The 19,639-nt window shown below is 44.5% G+C and overlaps 1 protein-coding gene across 1 annotated transcript in view; it reads left to right on the top strand.

Annotated features, from left to right (window-relative positions):
- Positions 1-8,136: 8,136 nt before the first annotated feature.
- The window catches only part of CACNA2D3 (calcium voltage-gated channel auxiliary subunit alpha2delta 3), a 197,770-nt gene continuing 186,267 nt past the window's right edge, over positions 8,137-19,639 (top strand). The window contains exons 1-2 of the mRNA XM_053470058.1: positions 8,137-8,283; positions 8,705-8,786. Of these exons, the coding sequence (XP_053326033.1) occupies positions 8,171-8,283; positions 8,705-8,786 (195 nt within the window). The 5' untranslated portion in view covers positions 8,137-8,170. The remainder of the gene's footprint in view (positions 8,284-8,704; positions 8,787-19,639) is intronic.

A 19,639-nucleotide genomic window follows, 5' to 3' on the forward strand; every position in this document is an offset into this window, starting at 1 on the left:
CTACGGATTTGGCTATCAGGCAGACCTGGTAAGGAGACGGCTTTCCTCGCTTTATCGCAGGACTTGCAGTAAAACTCATTCTAGTCTGACTGTGATGTAAAAATGAGTACTTACTCAGCTAAGATGACACATAATGGATCCTAATTACCCCTGTGGGGCGAAGCGAAGCGGGGCGCGATATACACAGAACGCATTCAGAACGCTAGAACCTAGAAACATATGGAATACAAGGTATCCCTTCCACACCCGGCACTGAAATGGTTAATGTTCTCGTATCATAACTGAAAAGTCAGAATAAAAATATTAACAGAAGAAACGTCAAATTCATACAATTTCCCGAGTCATGTATATTATATTTATTCCGAACCTCTTGGGATGTGATTTGTGGAATGGGTGAGAATTAAATAACAGCCAACAGAACGAGGCGCCGCGAGGCGTCATCATGTAAAGGCTAAAACCTTAATCAGTCGTTGGTCTCGTCTTAGATTCAGGAGCCGTATGCTTATCCCATGCATGTTTAATACCCTCACTGTATTACCCTCTACCACCTCAGCTGGGAGGCTGTTCCACTTATCCACCACCTCTCAGCAGGTGACAATGGTTATAACTTTAATTCAGATGGCCTGTGACAAATTAATCCACTCCTACCCCAGTTACCTGTCTGTCCCTTTATACCCCGGCTCTCGGCCCCCCTCGCACATTATGCATACAGCGAGAAAACAATTAGACTTAAACTAGAGATTAAAGTCGACGCAGGAAAGTCCTGGCTGTGGCTGCTTTTTCCGCCCCGGCGTCCCGCTCCTTGTGACATATTATCCCATTAACTTCCGTTTCATTTTGTTTGGAGATTTTAATGTCTTTAAGGTCAGTGTGAACAATGTCTCGGAGCGGCGGAACAGCGCGGCAGAAAATTGCTACAATGTGTTTCTTTTGGAAACATTGTTACTTTCCAGAGAGATCTCTATCTTATCTGAGCTGTAAATTGCAATAAACTCCGTGTCGCTGCGTCCTGCGACCTCCTGGAAAGAGGGGCGGCAAATAGTTCTCCAAATCCTACAATCTGATCGCCGGACCTCAGAGAAATGCACGAAAACGATTGTTCATTCGAGGGATTAAAAACGTGGCGCCAAATCCCAAAACCCAGCAGAAACCGCTTTCCAGATTAATCCAAACCTTAGAAACACAGAAATTTCTACTTAAAAGGTAAATATTTGAGCCACAAACACTACTCCGGATAGAGGAGGTCCACGTGGACGGCTGGGGTCGAGGTCCTCTTCTGAGCTACTACTGAACGATAAAACAGCGCAGAACATAAACCGCTGAATAATTATATTAATACAGATATTTCAGGCTAAAGAAACAAACAGGGATCCCATTTTATCCTTAAAAACCCATTTTTTGATCATTTCCATTTCACGTAGGAATAATACAACTAATGCGTGGTAGCCCTTTTTGCCTCTTTCCGTTAATCGCATGCTATTGGTGGAACTAAGCGACCAATCGTGATCCTTGCCACCCGCGGGTGAATGTACGTCTTTGGTGATGTGTGCGTTGGGTGTGCGTTGGGTGTCTGGGGGGCTCTATAGCTGGAGATCGGGTCTGCGTTGTGTCTCGTAAGGACGCTGGCTGCTTTATTGAGTCTTAGAGTTATCCCCTTGCAGACCCTACGGCTGGAATGAAAGCTCTCGGGTGTTTGGGGGGCGCCGCCATCATTCCATCAAACAAACGCTTTGCATGGAACAATCACGGAGAGACTAGAAGGTAATCGAGAAGAACCGCCAGCTCCAGCCCCAAAGCTCGTACCCCCAAAACCTAGAAGACCCCAGACACCCCATTGAGACAGACGCCGTCCTCCGATCTGACGTCCGAGCTGCTGGCGGGAGAGCCGCCGGGGCCGTCGGCGCAGAGAGCGGGAGATATAAGTACTCTGAGTTAATATCGGGGGTCATTCGTCTCCTGTGAGGTTTATGGACTCCGGTATTATGCTGACATTATCTTTTTATAATTTGCACCGAGCAGAAAGCCGATAATAAAATCAGCCGGTAAAATTAAAAGAAAATCTAACAAACTGTTATCTATAAAGCTTCTGGTGCTTCAGTGAAATCCAATCACATCCCAGCCGTTCGCGGTATAATGTCTGCTATTATTCTTCGCTGGCATCTCATTCCCCGATACTCTTTTTTTTTTTTTTTTTTTTTTTAATTTTCAGCGATTTTCTCAAAACAAGAGAGAGATAGAAAAATAAAATAAAAATAAAAAAACCCCACGTACGACGAAATGGGCAGCTTTAGGGTAGGAGAATAATTCACCTGTCTGCAGATATGTTCATCTTTTACGCTGATGCATGCGCGATACCGAGCCGGATCGTTTACAATGATTGGGAATAAATGAAGATATATGAAAACAATATTAAATGAGACGGACAGATCCCCCGGCGACACCGAAAACGCGTTCTTTTTTCTTTTTTTTCGGGTTACGTTAAATAAATTTGTTTGTGGCGCTTCTCGTGTCGCGGCCGGGCCCCCCCCGTGAATATTTAAGCCGCGTCCTGTCCGTAAATGACATTTTTTTCGGCGCTGGAAATCCAGATTCTCTCCCGCGAGCGAATATCGAATGTTACGCCGCCGACCCCCTGCTCAGATTCAATAAAGACTTGGAAAATCGAGCGTGTTACGACTTGATCGTTCAATGGCTGTGAATTACTCCTCGCTGGACTGAACCCCAAGATACGCTTAGATTGTGAGCTCCGGAGACGAGGGCACTCCACGCATTCTCTCTCTTTATGTTGTTTTTTATCTGTAGTCTTGTTATACGGCTCAGCGGAATCTGTTGCTATTCTATTAATATCGGCTAATGATAAATTATAAAGGTTCATTAGCAGATTTGTTTTAGTTTATTACTTTTTTTACATTATTTTATCTATTTATTTTAAGTTCCGCATCCATAACGAGACGCAGCCTGATTTTGCTCGTTGAGATTGCATTTTGCATGTATTTGCATATTAATTAGGCAGCTAATGTTAATACGGATCAAAAGGATGCGTAATGATCCAGCTTGTTACTATGTGTTTTATGTGTTTTATGTGTTTTCCGCAGCTCCGGGGTTTTGTGAAATCCCAAGGAAGGTTAGGATCAGGGAGTAATGGGAACAAAGCGTCGGGACTGGGGCAGACAAGATATGTAGCCCTTGTAAAACGCGCCGGTCCACAGCCCTGAAGACCACCGGACCCTCCGCAGTTTACAGGGATGGGATCATTTCAACAAAATTACACTTTTACCCTTTTATTCATTGTGTTATAGATAAAGGAAGCCGCTAATCCAAAACCAAATCATAAATTTTATGCAAATCTCTTAGAATGTTAAGAAATCTGAAAATCCCAAAAGTAGAACGCGTCGGGTCTAGCGGAACGCATGTTTTTTAAATCTTCTGTGGCCTTGTTTTCTTTTTGCTTCATTTTAGAAATCTCCTTTGTCAAAGTGGAACGTTCCGTATTAAAAAAGAAGGAAACGCGTCGGGTTACGCTCCATGGCGTCTGTTCATGCCTATAAATGCCTATTAATAATATTATTAATTGATTCATTATTATTCACGAATTTATTTAAGAAAAATGACCCCATTCAGAAAAAAAACTTTTCCGCATCAAGAAAAATGTTACCGAAAACACTTGGACTTTTTATAATTTTGTATCTTTTTGTAATTTTTTTTTTAATGTTATTAAAAGCCGCATCTCTATATCAGGCCTTTGAAAGGTTTCGGAGGGGGGTTGGGGGGGTAGTAATTGATTTCTTTTCTGTTTTTGTCCAATCTCAGAGGGGGGGGGGTTGGGGCAGGTCGGCCTTTTATCTGTTAATGACAGAACGTCGAGAGCCGGACTTATTTACAAAGCCATAAACTGCTGGAGGAGCGAGCGAGGGAGCGAGCCCACAATGGATTTTATCCGCCGTGAGATAATTGACTCTCGTGAATTAGATTAGGCCGCTAATGTATTGTTAAAGCAGTTCCACTTAGCGAGAGAAGCGGAATTCACCGGAAGTATTTCCATCATTCTACTTTATCAACAAGGTTCCCAATTTATTTAATAATTCAGTTCACAAAATTCCTTTCGAAAAAAGCCGTAAAAACCTATAAAATCTCCAAAATATACCCTGTAGATAATTCTATCTCGGGGAAAAAGTTACTTTTTAGAATTTCTAGAGAAATTAATAATAATAATAATAATAATAATAATAATAATAATAAAAAAGTGTTTTTTTATAGGATGTGGGTTTACGTTTTGTGTAAATATTAGATTTATCCGACGCGTTCACCGGTGTAAGGCTGAGAGCGCGTTGTGAGTTTGAGAGTGCTTGGCGCGCAGGAGGGGGGGGGGCAAACAGATGGAAGAACCGACACAGACTTTGCCGAGATGGAAGATCCACGGGGGCAGATAAGGACGCGCCGTGGGAGGGGGGCAGATAAGGACGCGCCGTGGGAGGGGGCAGATAAGGACGCGCCGTGGGAGGGGGGCAGATAAGGACGCGCCGTGGGAGGGGGGCAGATAAGGATGCGCCGTGGGAGGGGGGTAAATGCCACGCGTTGGATGTCAGGATGCGATATAAAACAGCAGGCCAAGTGGTGCAATCTGAGCCGAGGTAATAGGCGGGATAATTACGTGACTTCTGCTCATAGAAGGAGCGCAAATTACAAAAGAACACAAACGTCCCCGACTGGGTTATTGTTCTTTTTAAATTAACATCTCAATAACCCCAATGAGCTTCACCCGGGGAAACCGAGACCCCGACGGCACTGAATTAAGCGGCCCGCGGAACCCGACTGGAAACGTTACCAACGCGAAGCCCCCCCGCCCCAGATCCCAAAGACCTCCGACCACCTTAACCCGCACAGGGAGTACCGGTCATATAACCGGGAGACTCGGAGGGTCTGATACCCAACCGGACGCAGCGAGGACAGGACAAGTCCCCTCGACACTCGCCGCTTTATAAAAGTTGCAGCTCTCCATTCTCGCCATTTCCTGGTCCTTCTGCTAACCCCTGCGCGGCGTTTTGCTTTATGGCAGTAAACCCGTTTCTCTCACCTGGCGGGATACGGATTACCAAGCTCTTACTGTGTTGCCACGGCAAACATATACATTATATTATATAAATTGGCCCGTCTATATTCCCTGCTTAAATCACGTTTACTCCATTCATTCTCTAGGAGAGCTCTACGCACACCCTAAGCTTCCTTGCATTCCTTGTTTGACTCTGCTGCTTCCACTGAAGTCTATTCAAGGTATCTACTACTTTTCTGCAAAGCAGAATTTTCGAAACGAAAATTTTCCTAACGAACGATTAAGGTTTGAGTTTTTACAGCAGGAGAAACGGGCGACTAGACGGGCCGACGGGGCCGATCTTCTGGCAGGTCCTAGGTTTCTATGTAGTAGATAAGTGGAACAGCCTCCCAGCAGAAGTGGCAGCTGCTAATACAGTGAGGGATTTTAAACATACATGGGCTAGGAAGATGGCTCCTGAATGTAAGACGCGAGCGGCAGGAGAAATATCACCCAGAACCTCGCGCCGCTGTAACTTTTCATAAATAACCCAAAGTTTAACCTTTCGAGGTCAGGGAGATGTTTGAATTTTGTGTATTTACGATACTTGGTATTATTATTTGTTGATTTATATAGCGCCATCATACTGCGCAGCGCTGTACATTTTCCGTATGCTTTTTTTGTTCATAAACCTCCAACAGATCGTCCTCCATATAAGGACGTATCGGAGAACATTAACCCTTTCCCTGATGGATATTTTTTTGCGTATTTGAAGACCCCCCGTTACGCTACGTTCAGCGAGTGCAACCACCGGATCTATAGAATATTTACCGTCTCCCCTCTAATTAATGGAGAAGTCCCAAGGCTGAGCGCAAACGTCCAGCATTATAATTAGCAAATTAACCCCTCGTTATCGGCGTGCGTATCCGGGGGGCTATTTTTTTTCCGATGCTCGGCGGAGTAGGAGAGAGGTGATATCCATTCTTCAGCCTTTTTTGTGACCCTGGAATGAAGCAGAAGGAGAGGCTGTTTGCGGCGTGTGTGCAAAGAGGCGGATAATTCATTATACACGGCGAGCCGCTCATGCGTAGCCACGCATTTCGCCTGTAGGTAAAGTGTGCACCTGGTGATACGCGCAGGAGTCGCATTAAACACACAGTTTGCAGAATATTCCCCGCGGTCGGCCCCCTGTATTATGCTAAAAGGGCAAATTCCCAGCCTCTTATCCGGGAGGGGGGTATTTGGACGCATGATGTCATCCTCGCTTCTTAAGCCTTTCAGCTTTCAAGTAGCTCTCTAAATCGCTCCATACCTGGATCCGCGCTGGGGTCCTAAATCCCGCTCGCTCACGGATTTACCCAATTATAAACGTTTCAGCAATCTGGAGTATTTTCACCCAGCAGAAATGAACATAATGATCAGTCCCGTCAGGCACTTTTGCGTGGAAGTAGCGCAGAAAGGAAAGAGTTAAAAGGAATCATTAAATCAAGTAGAAAAGCATTTGCTGTCTTGTAGCAAACGTGTAATTTCCTAGCGTAATTGGGCCAATTATTATTATTTTTTTGTGTAATTATTTTGTGTTCGGTAACGAATGACTCTTTTCTTGTTGTGCGGAGAGCAGGTAATGAAGTCAGTTATACTTCCTCCTGGCACGCCAAGGGTTAATACTTATTCCGATGTGTATCACAGACGGGGATATATATAGATAGATATAGATAAGTATATATATATATATCTAGTGTCTGAGCTCTTCTACGAGACCCCGTCATCTTCGATCTTACGCTCGGTTCACCGAAGGGATTCCTCCTCGAAGCCTAAATTAATAATTTATTCGTCGGCTCGAGTCACTTAGGCGGCATCGATCTGGAAACGCTGCATTTTCCTTTCTTTTTTTTTTTACTTTCTAATTCCTTGATACTCGAGTCGCTGCAGCGCGCCGGATTGATGCAAAAAAAAAAAAAACAACAAAAAACCCCCCGCCACACACAGCCTCCCCTCGTGCAGAAGGAACGGCGTTCGTCAAAAGCAGGATTCTGCCCCCCGAAAAACAGCGGATGCCGCCGCCGCGCGCGAGCCGCTCCAGCCCTGCCGACGATCCCAGCATGACACGCCGGCCGGGGTGGGATTTTCCTCCCGGCGGTCGCCTCGGCTCTCTCTCGGCACGAGCGCCGTTCCTGTGGCTGAGTTCATTCTCTCTACTGATCTGACAACAAAAGCCCCTCCGCAGTGCGAGCGCCGAATGAATTGGGGGGAAAGTCTTCTGTGGGTGTTCACTGTCCCTCATGTCAGCCTCTCCCCTGAGCCATTGTCAGCGTAACACCCCCTGCATTCATCCCACGGACAATCCTCCCAGAGGCTTTCCTTCCAACGCATCGCTCCCCGCTCCTAGCACTTTGTGCTAATTCCTCCCTGCGCTCCCCTCCACTTGACTTCTTTTTCTTTTTCTCTTTTCCTCCTCGTCCATCTCCTCCAAGTTCTCTCGTTGCCGCTCGTCAGCAGTTTCGCATTAGTTGCCGGATCCCGCTCCTGCCGAACGCGTCTTGATATGGGATGAAAAGCCGGAGAGAGGATAACCCCGAGGCGGCTTTCTCTTGTGAAACGAGCAGCGATTGTAAGGAGACAGCGCGGTCGGGATCAATAGTCTGTGTTCTCCCCCTGCTAAGGGCACTTTGAAGTAGCAGGAGGTCACCGGAGTGAGTACAGTACGCTGCTTACTGCGGAGTTGCACAGAACTACACGCTCGGGTCTGCAGTGTTACCACGAACAGCTGCCGGTTTCCAAGGACGCAAAACTCTCTGCAGTCTTTTCTTTCTCCTCTCATCCCCTAAGCGTTCTGTGATGGATGTCGAATAAGTTTTTCTGACCTGATTTTCGCAGTGGACTCAACATACAGCACCTGCCTTCAGATTGCATCTCTCTAGGACCCGACATACAGCACCCTGCCTTCGGACCGCCGTCTCTCTAGGACCCGACATACGGCACCGTGACTTTAGACTGCCGTCTCTCTAGGACCCGACATACAGCACCCTGCATTCGGACCGCCGTCTCTCTAGGACCCGACACACGGCACCGTGACTTTAGACTGCCGCCTATCTCTCGTTGCTCTTTTGCCGCCAACCATCCGAAAACAAATAAATAAAGATGCAAGCTTTTTGGAATATTTCATGTACTTTTTGGGTCTTTTTCTTTTGGATTTCCTCGAATACGACGCCAAAGCAAGCGGTCGGATCGGAGCAGCAGATCCCGCTGTCTATGTGAGTATTTCTCGCCGCCGCGTATATTTCATGGCTGATATCACGCCAAGAACTTATCTGCTAGGAGGCAAGTTTGCGGTGGCGCAGATGTGATTGTTTATCGTGCGGCCATCCGAAGAACACATCGCGGCTTTCCCTTTTACCTGCGCTGCGTTTCATCCGTGGCTTTATTGCAGGCGGCAGTTTAATGTTGTCAGCCGCGTCCCCCATCCGCGCGACGTTTAACTGCGGCAAACAGAGCGGATCTGCATGGAGCCGCCGCACCGGGGTCCGGATGACGAGATGTTTTTTTTTTTTTTTAGCACCGATTAGAACATGCGGCGGGGTTAACGGGTCGGCGGCGGCTCGCTCCTGGGGACAGGGAATGGATTTTTCCTGGGATGGGGGTCTCACGTTGCTTTTCTGCGTCTTTTCTCCGTAGGGTGAAGCTCTGGGCCTCGGCGTTCGGAGGGGAGATCAAATCCATAGCAGCTAAGTACTCGGGCTCCCAGCTCCTGCAGAAGGTAAGCCTCGCGATGTCTTCAGTAGACCACCAGCGCCCGGGGGTCTCAGAATACCAACCGCTCGTTATCCCCCCCCCACAACCGTTTAATGAAGTAATTACACTTAATTGTAAAAGAGCCTGGCCGCCCAGCATTGGACGCGCATGTTTGTGGATGCTAACAGCTGGTAGACTGGAAATTGCCCACTTAATTCCGAAGCCGAATTAGCGCTTGTTTTGCCGTCCCTGGGCATGGCGGTGGTGGATGGCCGCGCATGGCGCACGAGACGGGAGCCGGCTTCATTGTTTGTCATCTGCAGTTCTTGCAAACGCATTATTCTCCAGTCATGTGGATCCAGAGCCGGGATGTATTACATCACGGCAGATAAGAGAAAATGAATTTGGTTATCTCCTAGCTCAGCCGCGCCGTTAGGTAATAACCCCGGCCATTGGCGACTTACAGGGGGAAAATGCGTCTAAATCTGAATTACCGCTGGAAATAACGAAGACGCTGAAATATTGTTTATTAGCTCCATACAAAAAAAAAAAACACAAAAAGAAAAAAACCTCCCGCTGTCAACCTAAATTATCCCGGCTAACTCATTACAACAAAAAGCTAACGGTTAATGGAGCACGAAAAGGTTTCTACTGATGTTCCGAGAAGATTAACCATCTGTTAGCCCCAGGGCCCAGGAACCCGCTCTGTTAGAAGCCACTCTGGCAACAAAAGGGTTAAGGGTCCCACTTACCGCAGCCGGAAGGAGTCACTGACCTGCTAATGACACTTCTTAGGCGGTTAACGGGAATTTACCTAATTGTCGCTCTTATTAACCCATCGAGTGTTCTATAGGACCCCCCCCAAAGCTTTTGGCGCACCGTAGCTGCAGAAGGTGACGCGGCTCCGGATTTGCCGTTAAACTAATAAATTCCCCCCTTTTAAATCTGGTTATAAAAAAAAACAGCATTTACAGCTAGAAAAATACTTTATGAAAAAGATACTTCTCCTGTATACAAAAGAGCCTTTTTTTGCAGGAAAATGTGCCGTTTCACAATCGCCGTATCCGCCGCTTTCAAGTGAAAGAAATGAATGATTTTCTGCAGCTGCTTAAATCTCAGAAAGTAAAAAGAAGCGGGCGACATTCCGCAAACAATTACGGCCAATCAGAGCGCGGCGCCAAGTGCGCCTCGCTGAGTCCGTGCCGATGCTTCGCGATTCTGGGGTCTAACGATCGGGCTGTAAACGTAGAGCGTCTGGAGAATTCAGCCATCGTGTGAGAGCGCGAAGAGTTAAAAATAACGTCCGTTATAGGAACGGGGAGCGCAGATTACGTAAACTAATCATCTCCACAACCTGAGTTCAAGCAGGTAGCTTTGGGTTTTGGTAGGTTTTCAAGCATGTGTCGGAGGAGTCTGTGCTCTCGGGACGTCTTTAACTCATTGTCTTTATTGAATTCCGAGAGTCGGAACGTTACGTATCACTCCGCAGTCTCTAATAATGGATTTACCCCCCTCGTTTTGGTGGCCCCCGTGGCCCCTGGCAATCGCCGGTGGTCCCGCTGGGGTTTTGTAAATTCCATTACATGGTAGAGAAAGTACGTGTATTAACTGCCCCCCCCCCCCGCCGGCGTAGAGATTCCACCGCGATCCTCTTAATCTTTTTTACAGTTGCTTAAAAAGTAATTATCATCTGTTATCATGGCAGCCGCTGGCGCGCAGGTGCTGTAAAGGCCACGGAATTGGCTGTCACTCCCGTAATAGGTGAATGACACAATCGGCTGCGTGCAAACACAGAAAAGCTTATCTTCTCCCCATTGTGCCAATATGGTAATAATTGTATCCGTGGAACAATATCAACACGTCTGAGGTCCCGGAACCTTCTCTTCCTAATTTATGTGCGATTTCCGCGCGGCTGCCTTTTCCTGGCCCGCGTCTCGACTCAAACACTAATAAATTGGCCTAAATTTCGATTATCCGCGTCTATTAATCTTTTTCCCGGGCAGCGCGCTCCGGCTCCTGTCCAACTGCCACCGACACGCGGGGCTTGGCTTCTGGAAGGCTCAGGATTAGGACTACATATCCCAGAATGCACCGAGCTTGCACCAAACCGAACGCCGCATTCCGAAGCTGGATGGTTAATGGATGGAGCCTTTGGCTCCGGGGGCTTCTTATTTCATTCCACGCGCGTCGTTTTAAATGCTAAACGAATGGGAAATAATCGGGGCCGTGAAGCCGGGCCGTGAAGCCGGGCCGTGGCAGGGTGCAGGCGGGAAACGAGCTCCAGGGTTTTGTGGGTTTCCAGTAAAAGGTTTTGTAACTCGATCTTTATTGATCGGTGGCCCGAGGAGATCCGTTGAGTTTCGGTTGGACTCCTCGCAGAGTGGTGGAAGCAGGCAGGTCAGACCCCGGCCACCAATATTCTCTGACCCTCTATCACTATTGCCCCAAGTAAAAGCCCCGATGACTAAAGGACGGCAGGTGACAACACGGCACCTTTATTCCCTGCTATGGCCGGACGCAGACCTTTCCTGGACATACGACAAGTCCAAGGGTCAAGCGTGAGCTCTTACGCCAACCCCGGACCGGATGGGCCAAATGGCTCGTGTTTACTAGCAAACCATAAGCGCCTTCATTTAGGGTCACAAATTATACCTCCTCCCTGCACCTTTAACCAAAAACATGGTATTTCGTCTGATATCCTACCCTACGAACAGCGCGGCCTCCGCTGTCCCTTAACAAGCACATTTATTAATGTATCAAAAAGTTGCAGTTATAAGTATCATTCTTCTGCGTGCCGCCCCCAAACCATGCGCAAAAATCCTGCTTCTCATAACAAGAATTTAAAACCCCATACGGCGTGAAACGCAGGTGGATTTTGTTTGGTTTTTAATAAAAAAAAGAATCACAGAAAGCACCGAAAATTATTTAGTGCTATTTCCTGCTCTATATATAATTATCTAATAATCTATTATAATTATTTATATAGCACCAGCAGATTCCGTAGCGCTGTAGACATTATTGGTAATAATTATTTGAATAATTAAGCAGCCTTTTTGTCTCAAGGCAGACATATTGATTCCCCTTTAGATTTTAGGGGTTAATGGCATGCCCTCTGTGGGTTTTTTTTCCTTAAATTGAAGGTCTATCAGGTTTCTTCCTTATCACGCGATTAGCAGAATTCCTCCAAAAATAACTTAAAGGGCATTTTAACAATAGGTAAAAAAAATACTCAGGATAGCAGGTATATCCGATATATAAATATATATAAAAGATAAAAAAAAATATCAGGACAGCAGGTATATCCGATATATAAATTTATAAATATATAAAAGATAAAAAAAAAATATCAGGAGATTTAAGCTCCTGTTTAATCTGAATGCTTATAGATTGTAAGCTTTTTGGTTACAGTGGCTAAAGCTGGTTATACACTTCAGTTTTCATGGATAAAAAGCAGATATCTCCATCACGCACGCACGCTAACGCACGCTAACACACGCTAACACGCGCTAACACACGCTAACACGTGATACATTGTAATTTCAAAAAATAATAATTATATATATAGTTTTTTTAAGTCAATTATCTAGGAAAGATCATGATGTAAACCAGAATATTGAGAATGACTAAAAAAGAAATAATTTTGACTCATTGGGAGGTATTTGCTCGCTGCGACGTTTTTGTTACGTGGCAGGTTGTGATGTCACAGCGATATTTCAGGAAGTGCTTTCACTTTTTTTCTAAGGCGTCCGTGAATTTGTGGGTTTTCCTTGGTTGCTACCCCGGGAACAAATTGTTACTTTTTTGCCCATTGTATTTGAGTCTTCAGGTGAGTTGATGGGAAGAACTTCCACCTGAACCTCACAATGATTTGGGGGGAACCCAAAAGATGTCTTTTCCAAGGTCGTTCGGTGCTTTGCTGTTTGGTGACATCAATGGCGATAAAATACTCGTTCTAAATATATGCAATTCCTTAAACGCTGCCGCATGTAAAGATATAAATACCCGGTTCATCAGCCCAAAGGTAATTGCTGAACAGGTAACTTAGCCAGCTGTTTGTGAAAACATCCAGAGAATCCTTCAATCAGTAACAAAAACCCCTAAAAACCCTAAAATATATCTAAGAGGAAGAACCGTGATATAATAACCATAATCCTGAGCCCTGACTGATACATCTCGTTTGAACTTCCACGGGAGAAGCTCATCACTTGTCTCACACTGATAGAGATTCCTGTGGGCGGTCCCACTGATGTAGATGGGTGGTCCCGCCGACGCCAGTGGGCGTTCCCTCTTATGTCGCCAGTGGGCGTTCCCTCTGACATCGCGGGACACGTCCCCATTTAAGGGGGGAGATGTATGGGGAGTGGGGCATCTCAGGATACCCCGACCCGGAGAAGCGGTGCAAAGCATTGATAGAATGCAGAAATCAGGAATATGATATTTTTGCAATTACAATAGATTTGCTGTTTTTATAAAGTCAGCAGCGCGTCCTGAATGATTTCTGAAAATGCATTATCTGGGGAATAATCAGAACACGTACTTTCCAAGTGGAAGTGTCCAAGCAGAAAAACACACCTCTTGAAGAGAAATGAATGCTAATTCCGCGGTTTCATGCGTTTAATGCCCTCGTTTTCCACTCTCTGTACTGCGAAGTGCTAATATTTCAAGGTTAAACCCGCCGAATCTCCATGCAAATCGCCCGGCGGAGAAGGCAGCGAGATCTGACGAGAGATGCGCCATCCCAAGCCCGGTCCGTGCTGATTAACCTTAAAGCGACTTCTAATCAATATTCCGCAGGAACGAAGGCTGTCCGCGCACACGTATGCTAATTAACGGCAGGTGATAATTAAGGGTTAACTCTTTCGCTGCTGCAAGCATGCATTACTGCTGAATAACACAAGTCATACATGATATGGAATCAAACACACGCACACTCGTGTTATTATTGGCAGTAAACGTCAGCATTTCCCTCGTTCTACTCTACACTAACATACACAAACACTCTCTAAACACATAAGCTGACACACACTCACACTAACACCATACATAAACACCCACGCTCACTCACATACTGACACACATACTCAACACTAACATACGCAAACACTCTCTAAACACATAAGCTGACACACACACTCACACTAACACCATACATAAACACCCACGCTCACACTAACACCATAAATACCCACGCTCACTCACATCCACATACTCAACACTAACATACGCAAACACTCTCTAAACACATAAGCTGACACACACACTCATACTAACACCATACATAAACACCCACGCTCACTCGCATACTGACACACATACTCAACACTAACATACACAAACACTCTCTAAAACCATAAGCTGACACACACTCACACTAACACCATACATAAACACCCACACTCACACTAACACCATGCACTAACACACACTCAAACATCATACAGTAACACACATGCTAACTGCGTTTACTCACACATACTACTTTTTAATTTGTTACAGTTATTTACTATTTTCTCCTCTTTCCTTCCCAAATCTGACTTCCGTTTAACCCTTTCTATAGTTTTATAGACAGTAAATATTCCCCCAATGAGCAGAGTTCTAGATCGTCAGACGGTGAACTTAACGATTTGGTTGCGATAATTAATCTGCGACGAACGCGGGGAATGTTTTGCTCTAAATGTGTTTTTTGCTGTTCTGTGAGTTCCAAACACCCAGTGCGGTCTCCGCCGTCGTCTGTTACAAACCCACGTGAGATTTTTTCCTCCTCCATTTTTTGTATTTCAATTGATTTGGATACGCAGCGAAAACATCTGATCCGTTTGCTCTGTTAACAGATGGCGGTTTAAATAGGCCAGAGACACTCGGCACGATGACTGTCAGAGCCCAGAACCGGGCAACTGCATGTCCAATAATACTACCGAGTATCACCGAGAGCACAAATACAATAATATCAGCTAATGCCGGGAGACACGGCAGGAACATGTATGACGGTGTATGATATATATATGTATAATGCGTAAAGAACACGATCAATTCATTATCTGATTGGCAGAGAGTCTGTTAACTCTTTGTTGGATATTTTGGTAGATGGGTTCTAATGAGTACATTTAAGTTGAGATGTAAAATGGTGCGAGAAGATGGGGGTCGGAAATCAAAGAATATTTTGGGGTTCCCGCTACTGCGCCGTCCCAGCTGTTTGGCCCCACAGCAGTTCAGCCATTCCAGGGGCTTTAATGAGAGTTAAGCTCTGGAGGGAAAGCGATCCAGCGCTGGGTATATTAAGGGTCGGTTATGAGAAATTGCAATTTTCTGGATGAGTGCGACCAGCGAAAAAGGTCACTCCAGAAAAAACTGCCCATTACTGCAATCCGGCCAAAGTGCGGAAAACCGTATAACGAAAAAAAACCACTTTCTTTAAAATCCAGTCCCAAGTACCACCTGCATCCGGGCAGCAAAATAACCCCACAAAGTGTTAATTCATAAGAGGGCAAAGTATCATTGTATTGTTGTAGTGATATTGGATTAATGAGGGTATTACTACATCCAACAGGGAGCTTTCCCAAGATACAGCTAGCTCCAGGGCCCCTGAGTGTCCCCAGGAGACACATTACTGCCCTTCATGGGTTAATTTATGGGGGTGGAAAAAGAGTCTGAGATACACACATGTGCACACACACACAGACATATACACACTACCACACACATATACACACACAGACATATGCACACAAACACACATACATATACACACTCATATACACACATATACACACACATGCTCACACACATATACACCCCCACACATAAATACACATTTGCACACACACACACATGCTCACGCACACACTACCACACACATGCACACAAACACACATACATACACGCACACACACACTGCTAGTGCATCTCTCTCAGATGGGGATCCAGAGGGGGCAGGTAAAAATCTGAAAATCTGCCCCATTCACCCCAGGACCCCGAGAATCTCCCTATTTACCCTGAGAGTGGGAAAAATGCCAAGATGGGAAACCTCGAGAGTTCCTAGGCTGCACTTGGTGTAGACGAGGCAGATTATCCTTGTTGAGCCCACGGATCTTCCATAACCTAGAGACATTTTCACAAATGAAATGCAGGTATTTATCAAGAAAGAGATAAAAAGATTTCTTTCTCTGTAATGATTGCAGCCTCACATGCAAATCACTTGTTCTTCGCTGGAGCGGTTCATTTGCATATGAGACCCAAGGAACGATAATGTAACAAAAGGGTTTCACACAACTGACTTGGAACTCTGGCGTTTCCTGACACACGCGTTTCTCTGCGCTTCTGATGATCGCAGGCCGTGTACATCGTGCCGTCTGTATCAGACGACTGATTTTCCCTTAAAACCGTTTCAATTACCGCAGACACGGCGTAACCGGCAAATCACAGCTCCCGGTCCGACATTCCCTCTAATGCAGAGGCGTTCCTCCCCACAATACGGAAACATGATGTTCGGTGGCACTTTAGCTGCATTTCAAATATCATTTTAACTGGGTTACAGCCCCCAGCTACTCGTACTCACTTTGGTTTTTTAGTGAACCGTAAAACCTGCCTCGCTCATGCGCGGAACTCAGATGTTCCGTTGCTAGATTTCGCTTTGCAATATGTTCGGGAAAAGCCGCCGGCGTTTCATTATTTCTAAAATTCTGCTATTTTTCTTTGTTTCTCAACAAAAACAAAAATAGGACGACAAAAAGCATGAAAATACAAGAATAGGTTTATAACGGACGATCTCTTCAGCTATCCGGTTTTACGTCAGAATTTCATTACGAATAAGCGAGAATATCGAGGAATATTTATGTATATTTGTATTCAGAGCTAACAGATGTACTCAGTGCTTTACAGTTTACAGCACAATAACTACAGAGTATAATAAGATGAATTTATACAATCTATTTTTTTTAACAACATAAATAATTATTTTATTCAGAAATAGGATAAAAGGATTTTGTCTATTTTGAGGCATGGAAGGGTCTCTTAAGTAAAGGGAATCATAGTTAATAAAGATTGTTTGGTTACAATGAATCACTTTTTCCCCATTTTTCTGTTGATGATGTCATGGGCTTAATGTAGATTCCTGCACAGCGAAACTCAAACATATTTGAATAGAATTTATATAAATGTGATAGCTCTCAACGCGAGTCCTTGAGTGAGCTGCTCGCTTCCGGGTGACGCTTTTGCTTCAGAAAATAATGAAATATGTTAAAAAAAAAAAAAAAAGATCTACCTCGAGGAATCTACATTAATATTGAAGTTTCTTGTTGAGTATTAGAGGTCGGATTAACACGACAAGGCGTTGTATTTTCAAATGATATTTTTCTGATTTTGCAATAAAATTGGGGCTGGCGCCAGCAGCGCTCGAGGAAAATCCCAAGAAAGCAGAGATTAACATGAGAACAGAGACGAGAAAGAATGAGGAATCCTAATTCATGCAGGCGCGTTGCTTACGAGTTTAAAGAGCGGGCAGCATGGATGTGAACTGACAGGGCCGCCGAATGGTATCAGGAGTAACATAGTATCAACCGCCACGAAAAGACTGAGGTATTGTTTAAATACCTTTGTTTTTTTTAAGGTGGGAGATCTTACATTAACATTATATTTCTGTTAATTTAGCATGAATGAAAGAGAATTCAACTAATTCCTAATCACTATAATTGAGAAACCGCTGAATACTGATTAATGAGATGAAATCAAGGCATGTTTGAGAAACATCATGATTCCTAAATCCAAAACCTGAAGTGTATTTAATTATATAAAATGTTATTTTCTGCTCTTTTAATCTGTTTGTTGCCGCATATTTAACAATTTATAGTTAAAAGTATAGTTTGAATCTATACATTAATCTTATTGTATATAACCTATTTACAAACCAGGTAAATGCACAAAATCTCACCTGTAGCTGAACTGGTTCCATTTCCTGGCTGTGCCACCTGGATTTCCTGTTGTGCTTCAGATGTGCTGCCTCCACGTCCTGTCTGTGTTATCTTGACTTCCTGTAGTGCTTTGTATGAGCTGCCTCCACTTCCTGTCTTGTTAGCTTTCTCCAGATCTTGTCTACTTCTAGCTGAGCTTTCCCTACTTCATGTCTTTGCTAAATCTATGTTAGACTCATGTTCTGCTTTACTCCCTTCCTTCCTTGCTTCATTTGTTACTGCTCTACCTTCACTTCTATCTGTTCTGCCATCTTCTCCTGCCTCACTGAATTTGAGCAGTTGCCACTTCCTGTCATGATCTTACTTTACTACAGTGACTTCCTGTCTTGATCTCACTGCTCTACAGCAACGTCCTGCTTTACCTTACAGCATTATAGTTACTTCCTGTCTTGAACGTACTCTACCACAGTGACTTCCTGCTTTGACCTTACCGCACACAGTGACTTCCTGCTTCTACCTTACAGCATACGGTGACTTCCTGTCTTGATCTTACTGAACTACAAGACATCATAACCCCATTTACTGCAGGGGGAGGCTGTAATGATTGGTTAATATTAACACTTAATATACATTTAAACTATAACAAGGGGAGCAGATTATACCCTTAACTCTCCCCAAACACCCCTTAACCCTAACTCTCCCACATGCCTAGCATTTGTCTTCCCAAACCCTAACATTACAGAAAAAGTACTTAAATAATTCAACAGTACTGCAAGTACTGCAAGTTTTATTGCTGATTAAAATCCTTTGATGATTAGAATTATTCTATATAATTTTACACAATCGGTATTACCGCGGCCGTTCTGATGACGCTCGGACCTTCTGCAGAGGGAGCAGAGCTAAACGGCTCTCATAATATTTACTGTTTCCAGAAAAACAGCTTTTCTGAATTTTATTGTCAATCACGGAGGTGATATAATCTGCCGCCGGTGGTATAATAATTCTCCTCTCCCTGACTTTACAATCGTGTCCAACGTCCCTTTAGCTGCTGTTCCGTTCTCTAAACCCTCTCCCCCGGCAGACTGAATTATCGCTGCCAGTTGGCAACTTTTAAAAGCTTTTTTCTTATTGCGAAGCCGTTATTGATATTTTTCAGTTGGATACGGAAGACCACACGTAGCGAGCTGCTTATAAAACGCATTTTATCAAGCGTTGCTCGTCCTAAAATGTAAAACAATGAGGACTTATTTAGATTTTAAATGTGTGCACGTGGCAGGTGGTATCATCTATTTGGAGCAGAGAGCAGCATTCAGATGCAGAATGATCTAAACAATTTATATAGCGCCTTTTTGTGCTTTCATGGCTCATAGACCGGCTGCTTGGCCCACCGCGCCTTTACATTTTCACCCGCTAAGCATTTGGTCATCAGTATATTTAATGTCTGATTCAATTCCGGTGTGAGCCAAGCTACACGGAGACATCCCGACAACCGCTCCAGTCTTACAGCGAGACCTGCTGGATACCAAACACTTGTTGGCTCTACCCGAAAACGTATATAAATTAAATATCTATTTAATATATTATTATATTATGTATTATTATATTTTATATTAATTAAATAATTATATTATTATTATTATATTATGATATATAATTATATTATTTTATATTAATATATCATTATGGCGTGACGAGCACGGAGGTTATGTAGCGAGGTCTGGCATACGTGCCGACTGATAGAATTTGCGTATTGCATTCAGTTAGTGAATTTCTTTTTCTCGGCTGTTATTTGGCATGGAGAAGGGGTTAGACTGGTCTGGCTTGCAATAAACTTCAGCAGCTGCTGCAGAATCTCTTGGGGATCAGAGCTGTCTATCATAGCTTTGCTTCATGAAGCCGTGCCCATCGTGGGAGCAATGATTAATGCCTCGCCTCCAGACTGGATTCGCTGCAGTAACTCCATCTCGTGTCC

This window comes from Spea bombifrons, chromosome 6 (genome assembly GCF_027358695.1).
Source record: "Spea bombifrons isolate aSpeBom1 chromosome 6, aSpeBom1.2.pri, whole genome shotgun sequence".
Taxonomy (NCBI): Eukaryota; Metazoa; Chordata; class Amphibia; order Anura; family Pelobatidae; genus Spea; species Spea bombifrons.